This window comes from Lepus europaeus, chromosome 21 (genome assembly GCF_033115175.1).
Source record: "Lepus europaeus isolate LE1 chromosome 21, mLepTim1.pri, whole genome shotgun sequence".
In the NCBI taxonomy this organism is placed as follows: Eukaryota; Metazoa; Chordata; class Mammalia; order Lagomorpha; family Leporidae; genus Lepus; species Lepus europaeus.
In genome coordinates, this window is record NC_084847.1 from 19,745,576 (window position 1) to 19,757,842 (window position 12,267).

Genomic DNA, 12,267 nt, shown 5'->3' on the forward strand with positions numbered 1-12,267 from the left:
CTGGCACACAGCAGACTAAGGAGATGTGATGACTAGAGGCCGAGTACTCCCCTGAACGGGATTCCAGGACAGAAAACGGACATCCGTGGGAAATCTGAACCAAGTCTGAAGTTAACAGCAATGTACTCATGTTGGTTTCTGAGCTGGGAAAAATGCAGCACAGTGATGTCAGAGGCCAAGAACAGGGAAACTGGCTGAGGGGTGCATGGGAACTCTTGTATGTTTCATCTTTGCAACTTTTCTGTGAGCTTAAAATTCCTCTAAAATAAGGTTGATTTAAAAAAACTAAAGAGGCCTGTGCTGTGGCATAGCAGGTTAAGCCATCGCCTACAGCACTGGCACCCCATATGGGCACCGGTTCAAGTCCCAGCTGTTCCACTTCTGATCTGGCTCCCTGCTAATGTGCCTGGGAAAGCAGTAGAAGATGGCCCAAGTCCCTGGGCCCCTGTATCCACTTGGGAGACCCAGAAGAAGCTCCTGGCTTCGGCCTGGCCCAGCCCTGGCAGTTGCAGCCATTTTGGGAGTGAACTAGCAGATGGAAAACCTCTCTCTCTCCTTCTCTCTCTCTCTGCCTTTCAAATAAATAAATGAATCTTAAAAACAACAACTAAATGCATTATACATACAGAGGCCTCTACAGGCCTGTCGTTTTAAAAGTTCATTTAGAAGTCTCAAGAACAGCAGCCAACCTGCCAGCAGCCCCAGTGCCCTCTCACTCGGATTCCCTGAGAGCCTGGGGTGACAGGGAGACAGGCAAAAACAGCCCTGCCCAGCAGACTGGTCTACCTTGACAGGCCACAGCCCCAGGCCATCTTCTCCTACAGGGTTTTGGTTGTTTTATTTTTTATTTTTTTAAGTTTCAGAAAGTCTTCCAATTCCAGAGTCATCCGAGTTAATAGACAGATCCAAGATAAAAGTACAAGGAAAGCTAGAAAGGCTGCCTGGCTGCCTTAGGACTACTCTGCAGAGAGCCAAGCCACACTTCTCTCTTCCCTAAACCAGCTGAGACTGGGCTGGGAGCCTGGCAGTGGGCAGAGGAGGATGGACAAGGGCAGACCTGGAAACCAGGCCTCCAGCCGCTCCCAGCAGGAGGGTAGAAAGGAGAGTTCAGCATTTTAAAAATCCTCTTGGCAGCTTACTGCTCCCCAAGAAAGGGAGAAGGAAAGGAAAGCAAGAAGGACACGGGGCCCACGCCCTGACACCAGCGCCAGGTGGCCCCCTTCCTGTGTTATCTCACGTGACTGAGTCTCCAGGCTCACTGCAGGGCAGGACTGCTGTCCACACCCCACGGCAGAGAGGCTGAGTGTTTCGCGAGAAGCCCACACACACAGCTAACACGCGGCAGGACAGAGACTCACAGCCACGCCAGGGGCACTCCCTGGACTCCTCTTAGCTCTTCCTCCCTCCTGCACTGCTAGGTTCCCCGTGCTCAGGGCCCAGGATTGACGAAAGCCAAGTCGGCTCTGCCGGCCCAGGACGCTGAACCCCGGCACTCAGAAGATCCTGCCCTCCAGCAGCAGCCGGCTTTCAGAGGATGGGACCCTGGTAATATCACCTGTACTGTGGCTGCCAGGAGCACCTTTTAGAAAAACACCGAGTTTTCAGGCACGCCTGAGCGTGAGCATCTTCTATGCTGAGGGAGATTCTCACTGGACACATTTTTAGGGGGCTACAGCATTGTTCTAAGTTCAGTGAACAAGTGAAGAACTAACTAAGCTCTGTTTAGGAAAAAAAAAAAAAAAAAAAAAAAAACCTAGTTCCACCAGGTTTGCGGAGCCACCAGGAGGCCTGGGCTGTGGAGGGAGACATGGACCTGCCCGCAGCACCTGCCACTCTGGCTCTGTGCTCTTCTCTGAACTGGCCTCTGTGTGAGAGCAGCTACGGAGCACTGACCTCCCTGAGCCCGTGTGGAAGCAGTCGCTGCAACCTTATCAAACCCTTGGTTACGTGTGTGGCCTTGGAATTTTTTATTCTCTAAGGAGTCAGGGTGTCTGTACCCCAACCACTGCGACTAGAGGTTTTGCAACAACAAAACTACTATTTGTTCTATTTCCTCAGTCTTGGCTATGGAGAAAATGATAAAAAGAATGTGGACTCAGAAATGCGTTCACTACATGCAAAAGGCACATGCTGTAACAAATTCACTGTTTCTGGAGCTAACGAAAAGCACAAGCCACTCTGCAGAGGAGTCGTCCACACTCCGGTAAATGAAGTCAGGCGCAAGACAGGGGCCCTGGTTCACGTGGAATTCATGTCTTTGTTGAATCATGGTTCTTTCTACACTGAGGTTTCTCGGTCTGAGCCCTCCTGCACCGAGGGTCCAGGTGTGCCTTTGCTGGGGCTGCCCTGTGCGTTGTAGGGTGTTTCCCAGCATCCCTGGCCTCTTCCCATCAGGTACCTAGGGCAGCCACGGCCCACACATACATACCTTCTGTGACAGCCAAATGTCTCCACGCATTACCAAATGTCCCAGAGCGGAGGGCAAAATCACCCCAGCTTTCTAGACCTAAGAGGCACTCAGACCCACAAAAATGTATCGAGGCATGGTACAGGTTGGGAACTGTGGTACATGAGACAGGTAAGCGCCCAGCTCGCTGAGAACTACCTAGGGAGACTGGCAATACATTAAAAGGCAGAGTTTAAAATTTCAGATGGAGGCCGGCGCCGCAGCTCACCAGGCTAATCTTCCGCCTTGTGGCCCCGGCACACCGGGTTCTAGTCCCGGTCAGGGCATCAATCCTGTCCCGGTTGCCCCTCTTCCAGGCCAGCTCTCTGCTGTGGCCAGGGAGTGCAGTGGAGGATGGCCCAAGTCCTTGGGCCCTGCACCCACATGGGAGACCAGGAGAAGCACCTGGCTCCTGCCATCGGATCAGCGCGGTGCGCCGGCCGCAGCGTGCCTACCGCGGCGGCCATTGGAGGGTGAACCAACAGCAAAAGGAAGACCTTTCTCTCTGTCTCTATCTCTCTCTCACTGTCCACTCTGCCTGTCAAAAATAAAAAAATAAAAAATAAAAAATAAATAAAAAAAATAAAATTTCAGATGGAGAAAAAGGCTTGGAAAGCAAGAGTGGCAGGGAGGTCATTTGACACAGGTTACGATGCTGCTTGGGACACCAGTATCCTGTATCAGTGCCTGGGTTCAAAACGTGGCTCTGCTTCTGACGCCAGCTTCCTGCAGACGCGTATCCTGGGAGGCAGAAAATGAGGGTCCAAGTACGTGGGTTCCTGCCATCGATGTGGGAGACCTGGATGGAGCTCCTGGCTCCCAGCTTTGGCCTGGTCCAGCTGTTGCAGGCATTTGGGCAATGAGCCAGCATACAGCAAATCAATCTTGCTCCCTTTCTCCCTGTCCTCCCTCTGTCTGTTTCTCCTTCTCCTTCTGTCATTCTTTCAAATAAATGTGTGTGTGTGTGTGTTCAAAAAAGGACCTCATGAGGATACAGGACAAAATGTCTTGGAAGAGAAAGCGAGCCCAGAAGCTCCAAGGAGGGTGTGAGTTTAGTATAGACATGGACAGTGAGCACAGTATGAGAGAGGGGGTGCAGTCTAAGAGCTGAGCTCAGGGAGAGGCTGGGTTGCCAGGTAGAGGACCAATGGGAAGACAGGCAGGAGCAGTTCAGATACTGCTAAGCAGGACCCAGATAGCCCTGACCTCAGTTCAGAGGGGACAGTGGCTCCGCAGCCCTCAAGACCTGGCAGTACAGAGGCTGTGGTGGTTCCTGCCAAGCGAGGCGCACTTCTGTAGAGAGAATTGTCTGTGAAGCTTTGCCGCTCCTAAGGGAAACCATGTTCTTACAGGTCTGCGTCTCTGCTCTTGATTCAGCCATCTTTTTCTTTCAAGGTTTTCCCCTTCAGCGACTGACTGTCCCCATTGCATTTTGTGACAGACACGGAGATCTGTGCAAATCCTTGTACCCGCTGCAGGGCAGCGTAAAGGCAGTACTGACCTCGGCGCAGCGTGTGAGGGCTGGGGCCCGCCGCACTGTGCGCGGGGCCCACCGAGAGCTGGTGGGAGCCGGCAGCTGCCTGGGCCTGGCTCTGGCCAGTGGTCATCGGGCCGCTGTTTCTCGCTGGTGCAGGCACAGCTGCAGGTGCAGGGTCCTTGGGTTTGGGAGGACTAAGGGGAATAAAAGTCAAGTTAGACGTCAAACACTGCCAGCCAGGAAGGCTAAAACCTATTAGCAAACCCAAGATTCCAGCCGAGTTTGCCCGTCACCAGGCACAGAGTGGGACATTTCCAATAGCTCTCGCTGAGTCTGGAAAGCTAACGGGTCACGCACGTGGTGCCACAGAGGTCTCCGGACTTTATGAGGCTGGTTGCCTCAGACGGGCCCCAGGAACTCTGTCCTCAGCTGTCATAGACACCCTGTCAAAGCAGCCAACAAGGAACTGCCACCTCTACCCTGCTTGTACTTAAGTTGGGCAATAGCAAAACAAAAGAATAAAAAATAAATAAAGGTCTTCAGAATTTTGACACGTACACCACAGTAAACGATTCAAAGTCCCAATCGGGTGGTAGGTGGCAGGGCAGAGAGCAGAACCGTTAGTGAAATGTGCACAAAAACATTCGCAGAATAGAAAACCAGCGAGCAAACTGATGGCGGACATCCCCCCATGTGCCTGCAGTGAGGACTATTTGCTGTTTTAAATAACGAGGGGGAGTGACCTTGATGAAGCAAACAGTGTCAGGGGCAAGTGAGGCTCTAGGAATCTGCGTAAATTCTTTTTCTCAGACAAACAAACAAAAAATTCAAACCAAGATGAATACATGTGTGGAAGAGCAGTCACTGACAAACCAACGAGGAGGCTATGGTGAGTGTATGACGCCCTACGAAGTTGTAAGCCGTAAAGCCTTAATGTTTCTTAAGCAAAACGTGAGCTTCCCCGCTTTCCGGGAGTAAAGAAGGGATTGGGAACGCACAAGGCATTCAGAGGCCAGTGGTGACCGAACACAAGCAAATTCACACCCTGTGGGCTCTCCCTCAGCCACTGCAAGGAATCTGCCCAGGCACATGCATCTCTGCACCCAGGAAAAAAATGGATGGGTAAACAGGCCAGCCTGGTTTCACATACTTTTATAAGGGGATTTCCGAAAGTTCATGGAAAAAGAGTTAAAAGATGGTTATTTTGGTGCAAAAAAAAAAGTTGAAACCCAAGCATATGTTTTTCATAATGCACATTTTCCATGAACTTGTTCGAGACCCTTCACATTTTATTTCAAATACACTTAGTGCTTTGCAGGTGGCCAAAACAAAGCAAATGACAAGGAAACTGCAGCACACACAGCAGAGCTCTTCTGCAGCAGCTGCTGGTTTGATCCAGGACAGATACCACCTGCAGTGGCCTCTGGGGGCCATCTGCTCAGGGCAGCGTGGGGAACTGAAAGAACACAGATTAAATAAAGATCTCAGGTTCGAAGGCACCTTCTTGTAGAGTTGCTATACATCTGGGCCCACTCTTGGTGGCTTTTCAAGTGGTTAAGCAACCTAATAAGCCTTTTTAAGAAAAAATAACCACTGTGTTTTCTAACTTTTACTTATGTGTCAATTTCCATACAGAACTGAAAGACCCAAGGGGTGTGGGAAGTCACAGTCACCTCCTGTGCCTGCATGATGCCTGGCACGTTTCAGTTACTCCGTAGATGTCTGATTAAATAAAACAACGAATGCTGGGAATATTATTACCTGACAAGCTGCTACACTGGAATGCTGACTAGTTAGCACAATGGATGACAAGAAGCAAATGGTAGCACTGACAGTTACACATCAGACAAGGAAACAAAGTTTATCATTCTGTTAGACACCTGTTGGCTTCCAGCACCAAAGCAGCATGGCAAAGAATGTACACAAGTGCTGTTTTTTTTTTTTTTTTTTTTAAACAGAAAAGGAAGCAAGCGATTCGCAGTCCTTTTTCCGTCCTTTGCCAACTGGAGGAGTGAACGCAAATCTGGTTCACTCCACGCTACAGTGGTTCTTTGGGCGTGGATGCCAGACCCAAAGGGGACCACGTGCCAAGAGCCCCGGGGCCCCCAGCCTCCACTCCCAGCAGAAGTTGGCCTCCTTACCTGCTGTCGCCCGGGCTCAGCCCCTGCTCCAATGTGCCCGCAGAGGAGGGGACAGCCCCACCCCCTGAGCTGCTTTCAGCCCTAGAGCCCTGGGGAGGGGGCTCTGGGCCCGCTGGAGCCAAGGTGCTGCCATCTGTGGGTGGGAGTGGCGGCTGGAAAGCGGGGGACATGTGCTTTCTATTTAGAGTGCCACCCCGCCGGTGGGCCTGGAAGTCCATAAGCTTCACACCAAAGCTACACAGAGAGAAGAAACAGTCAACACACCATGCGAGCCGACCACGGAGACAGAAGCCCATCGGTCCACACGTGTTCCAACCACACGTGGGACGGCCACCCAAGCTGCCCGGCATGCAGATCAAGGTCACCCCTATCACTGAGGCCGGCAACTCAACTTGGCTGCAAATCTGAGCCAAGCCAACACATGCAGCGCTGGACAACGTCCCGGGCAAAAGCAGCTGAGAGCAAACAGGCAGGCCTTGTCCTGAGTGCAGGATGCTAAGGTGTTTATTTCTACACTACGGAATTCCATCTCAAAACTGTGCTCGGGGAGTGCGGTGGAGGCTGAGTCCAGGAGGCCACCTGGTGGCCGTGGGAGGTCATGACGCTAGGATGCGCTGTGCAAGCTTCCGTAGCTGCATGTGAAACAACGCATGGCAAAGATGCATAGGCCTGGAAGGCAGCTGCTTTGGGAAGGGCCTGGTGTCTGGAGAACAGCACGGAAGGCAGACTCGCTTCTCCCAGAAGCCCTTGGTATCTGAACTTGAAAACTCACGTTTTGAAGCCCTTGGGCTTGAAAGTTTCCATGGCCCCTGGGCTCGTGCTTACTGGGCGGGCTGCCACCCAGGCGAGTGGCTGACAAGTGTGTGTCACAAGCTCACTGGACTCAGAACGCTGCACTTTACAACCTAAAGTCTGTGAAAGTTATTTTGTTACGGGTGGCATCCGTCTTTAGGAAACACTACTGACGTGTGTGAGGAAGGGCTCGGATGAGCAAAACTTCTGTACAGAATAATGTAGGTTTCAGAGCGCAGAACGGCAAAGTAAAGCATTTCCCTTTGCTGAGCATAAAAACCCCACACAAAGCAAAACCAAACAAACATCCTGCTGTAGGACTTGCTGATTAAGAAAAAAACAAGAGCGTATTGTTCAGTTTGTGAAACTGTTTGCAGCAATATTGTCACATATAAGCAAGGAAAGCGCGCTCCTCCTGAAAGGCCTCTTAGCTCTTTGCATTACGGGTGAATACAGCGGCATTGCATCATACACACTGGGAAGGCTGGCAGCTGAAGGCCAGAAACTCACAATTTTAATTACCCTCAGAAGAGTCCCACAAATTTCCCATGAAGCATATAGGGAAATACTGCTTCTCACTCGGCCCAACCACCCTTTCCTTCCAGAACTGGCAAATACTGAGGCTTCGCCAGAACATCAAATTCAGTGGCTGGCTTGACTGTGAAGCCAAGTCGCACAGAAATAGCCCACCCAATGTCAAATCACACAACTCACGGAGAGAGGTGAGCTGTTCTCACATTCGTCCCAGACACAAGTCCACGCTATTTAGTTATTTTTCCTTCCTCTCTTGTTGGGTGGATTTGTAGCGTGTGTATGATGCTGTTCCACTGTGGGGCTGCCCAGAGACCACCAAGTTAAGCTCACATGTTAACTGACAAGCTACCTGTTTTACTCTATAGTCAGGCTAAGGCTCAGAATGACCTACAACATGAAAACTGCGTGGGTTCTTCCAGTCACAGATGCACAGGGGCCACTCTCGAATCACAAGCTCACTGTGCCGATACGAGATACTGCAGGTCTAACGATTCTCCCACATGGAATCTACTGCTGGTTTGGAAGTGACCAGCTCTCAACACACCTTTCCTTCTTCACCAAGTCTCCTTCCATCACCGCCATGCTGGCAGGCCGCTTCCTTTCCAGGGTCCCTGAGTCAGAGTCGTTTCCAGTGTGGGATGAGTGATGATTAGAATTCGGGGTGGCAAGAGGTACGAATGCTTCTGATACATTAAACTCCACCTCTAGAAAAAGACAAATAAACAAACGCATGAGCCCCGGAGCAAGGGGGGTCAAGGGAGCTCTAAGACACCCCCACTGGAACAGGAGCTCCTCCTTCAGTCTGGAAGTAGTAGCTGCAGGTGCTCGCATCTTAAGAATGATTTCTCAAGCCAGTGGGAAGTAAAGTATGAGAACCAGAGATAGGGGAAGTGGCACGATTCGGAATATGCGTTACACAACTCATCTGCTTTCTCTTTCATCGTTTAAAAAAAAAATCATGGGAAAAATCAGAGTGCCTGGGTTTGAGTCCCAGCTCTGCTTCCAATTCCAGCTCCTCTCTAATGTGCACCAGGGAGGTAGCTGGCGATGGTTCAAGTAGCTGAGTCTCTGACACCCACGTGGGAGAGCTGGAATGAGTTCCAGGCTCCTGGCTTTGGCCTGGCTCAGTCCTAGCTGTTGTAGGCATTTGTGGAGTGAACCAGCATTCAGAAGATCTGTCTCATTCTGTGTCTGTCCTCATTCACATAAAACAGAAGAGGACAATGAGCACAGATTACTCACTCGAATCACTCACACAGTGAGAGACAGCTACGCCTCGCCATCAAGTAGAACTACAAGGCACGGTCAAGGGCACACTACCTACAGAGCACACGGGAATCCCCGCCTCGAGGGAGTCTTGGGTGGAATGCGAACAAGCACTCACCCATCACGTCTCTGCTGGGCAACCTGCAGGAGTGAGGACGGAGTCTGATGGCCGGGCGACAGCACAGCCCCAAGCAGGGAGCTTGCCCCTCACTGCACCTGGCAGCTGGGAGTAGGGCTGGGAGCTCCAGACTCCCAATATTTGCTCCCTCAGAACCCCCAAAAGAAGCCACAGGAGAACCTCTTGGGACCCCAGGACTACATCAACCCTGGCTTGAAAATCTGTCACCTATAGGGTGAGATGTTAATTCTCTGACAGAGCCAACTCAGGCCTTCGGAAACGCCCCAGTCAACCTCTCTGCTTTATCTTACAGCTCTGCACACATCTACCTACCTGGCTAGAGAAATGGAAGGCTCTCTTCCAAGTGGAATACTCGTGCATACTCGATGCTGGCTCCCACACAAAGCAATCCCAGTGCCCGAATGTGCTGAACACCTGGTGCCTCAATTTGCCATACCTGTCCTCCTCACTTGCCATGTGGGCTAATTTATCTGTGCACGTCGCTCCCTTCTCCAGGGAAAGCAGCACGTCTCCCCAGCAGTACAGCACCCAGTGGGTGTTCAATATACACTGGCTGAATGTGTTTTAGTGAAGCTAAGTGAAGTGCAACGTGATAGGGTTACCAGTATGTCCAAATATGAATGCAAGAGAACGTTTGGAAAGAAGTCGGAAATAGCACGATCAATTCAGTAACTGTGAAAGGTTTACCAACCTAGTTTCTCCTCTAAAAAGACTTTTCAGAGAGTTATCATAATGCTCCGGCGTTACCTTCAGGGAAGAACCAGTCGGCGTGCTGAATGATGGGCTCGATCACCGCGACCACGTGCACGGATGTGGCCGCTGCCATTTCGGCGAGCGTCCTGCACAGGAAGGTCACAAAATTAAAATGCTTCCCCCGTAGGTTGTCGGGACAACTGAGCTATTTTTAAAGGGTAACACAACTAAATACAGATTAAAAAAAAATAAATCCAGCAGGTTCTGGCCTATGAGTGTAGCAGTGATCATCCAGAAGAAAAATTACCCAACTCCCTGTTGCTCCTTAGTCCGTCCATATTGATAACCGCTACCGTCTGCATGCAGCCGTGAGCAGGCACGGCGGGCAATGATGGTGTGTTCAAAATGCTGGTTTTAAGCTGGTTCAGAAGAAGGGTTGCATTTTCCCACTGGAACAGCTGTACATGTGGTAGGCACTGCCCAAGACTGAAGATCAAAAACCAGTTTTTCCCCAGGAGGGTGCACTGCTAGAGCATGCCCCGTATTAGAACACAACACCAGGCCGGCGCCGCGGCTCAACAGACTAATCCTCCTCCTTGCGGTGCCGGCACACCGGGTTCTAGTCCCGGTCGGGGCGCTGGATTCTGTCCCGGCTGCCCCTCTTCCAGGCCAGCTCTCTGCTGTGACCCAGGAAGGCAGTGGAGGATGGCCCAGGTGCTTGGGCCCTGCACCCGCATGGGAGACCAGGAGAAGCACCTGGCTCCTGCCTTCAGATCAGCACGGTGTGCCGGCCACAGCGCGCTGGCCGCAGCGGCCATTGGAGGGTGAACCAATGCCAAAAGGAAGACCTTTCTCTCTGTCTCTCTCTCTCACTGTCCACTCTGCCTGCCAAAAAAAAAAAAAAAAAAAAAAAAAGGAACACAACACCTGAAGCCCCACGTCTATACTTATGGTCATCACACATACGGACTGGTGCCAAGATGACTGCCCAGAGATTCAAAATGCCTCATGCCAGGTCTCAAAAGGAAGACAGTAAGACAGAAGTGGAGCTGGCGCTGTGACACATAAGGTAAAGCTGCCACCTGCAGTGCTGGCATCCCATATGGACGCTGGTTCGAGACCCAGCTGCTCTATGTCTGATCCAGCTCTCTGCTATGGCCTGGGAAAGCAATAAAAGATGGCCCGATTCCTTGGGCCCCTGCACCTGTGTGAGAGATCCAGAAGAAGCCCCAGGTATCAGATTGCCATAGCTCTGGCCATTGCAGCCATCTGGAGAGTGAACCAGCAGATGGAAGTCTTCTTCTCTCTCTCTCTCTCTCTCTCTCTCTCTCTCTCTGTGCCTCTGCCTCTCAAACAGTCACCATCCCTGCTGTCAAGGCTCACTTTCCAGGTGGTAGTGAGGACACCACAGAAGCCAACGACCTGCAAAAGGCCCGACATTTACGGAGCGCCTGCCATGCTTCAGGTTCTTTCCCCCATCAACAACCTGCTCTGAGGCCTATCTTACAACTGAGGACACCCGATTGCTATGGAGCTTTGCCCTCACATCCGACCGCCTCAACCTGTCCCTTCTCTCATACTCCACTCTGACCACTTCTCCCATCAGAACACCTGCGCCCCATCTTCCAGTCACACAGAAGTTCTAGCTCCTTTCAAATCCAGCATAAAACACAAGCTCTGGCTGCGATTCAGCCTTCCCCCTTCCATCCCAGGTGGATTCTGATTGGTTTTTGCACCTTACAGCCCTGCTGGCCTGGGGAGAAAGTCCAGTCATATTTTTTTCCAAGGATTTTTTTTTTCTTTAAAGAGATTTCTTATGCATTTCGTGTATTCTGGACATTTCTGGGGGAACGCCTTCATCATTTGTGAACTGCCTCTTGTCTAAGGTGCTTTCCGACAGACAACCATTTAGCTTTTATAAAGTTAATTTTAAATGTATTGCTTTTTGCACTCTTTTTATGCTTAGAAAACTCTGCTTCAAACCAAAAGCTAGCAAATATTTTATCTGCCACCTGTACCACTTGTATGCCATCACATTTTATGTTTACCTCTTCGATGTGCCTGGGTTTATTTGCTATAAGATACAATCTATATAATTAACTTTGTACACCTACTTTAATTTGGCTTTATGATACTGGTCTTTTTAGATTTTTTTTTTTTTTTGACAGGCAGAGTGGACAGTGAGAGAGAGACAGAGAGAGAAAGGTCTTCCTTTTTGCCGCTGGTTCACCCTCCAATGGCCGCTGTGGCCGGCGCACCGCACTGATCCGAAGCCAGGATCCAGGTGCTTATCCTGGTCTCCCATGCGAGTGCAGGGCCCAAGCACTTGGGCCATCCTCCACTGCCTCCCCGGGCCACAGCAGAGAGCTGGCCTGGAAGAGGGGCAACCGGGACAGAACCCGGTGTGCCGGCGCCGCAAGGCGGAGGATTAGCCTGTTGAGCCGCGGCGCCGGCGATCATTTTATACTTTCTGAGACAAAACTAGACACATGAATGGTGAGCGGTGACAGAAAGACTCTGATTCACAGAAGTCACTGCACTTTTAACAGAAACGTGAATGGTTCTTGACTCTACGAAGTTGAGCAGCAGGAGGCAGGCGGAGCGTGATGGCTCCGGACACTGGGCTCTACCACTTCCCTGCTGTGCAAATCTCTTGTCCCATGACTGAGCATCCCCACCTGCAAAAGGAGGGCAGCAGCGCCCACTCCCCAGGCTGTCTGTGAGGACTACGCGAGCTCATCATCGCGCCCCCGGCACCGTGGCGACCTCCCAGAAGCTT

General features: G+C 51.2%; 1 protein-coding gene across 6 annotated transcripts in view; it reads right to left on the minus strand.

Moving 5' to 3' along the window:
* The window catches only part of ARHGAP17 (Rho GTPase activating protein 17), a 96,775-nt gene that overhangs the window by 7,967 nt on the left and 76,541 nt on the right, over window positions 1-12,267 (minus strand). For 4 of the 6 annotated variants that reach the window (XR_009864744.1, XM_062180673.1, XM_062180675.1 and 1 more), the window contains exons 15-18: window positions 9,543-9,634; window positions 7,935-8,094; window positions 6,065-6,298; window positions 3,948-4,117 (exon numbers count right to left, since the gene is read on the minus strand). Coding sequence is in view for 4 of the 6 variants with exons in the window: in XM_062180673.1 (XP_062036657.1) it covers window positions 3,948-4,117; window positions 6,065-6,298; window positions 7,935-8,094; window positions 9,543-9,634 (656 nt within the window). In the remaining 2 variants the exon portion in view is untranslated. The remainder of the gene's footprint in view (window positions 1-3,947; window positions 4,118-6,064; window positions 6,299-7,934; window positions 8,095-9,542; window positions 9,635-12,267) is intronic. The other 2 variants (XR_009864745.1, XM_062180676.1) reach the window with 1 other exon arrangement.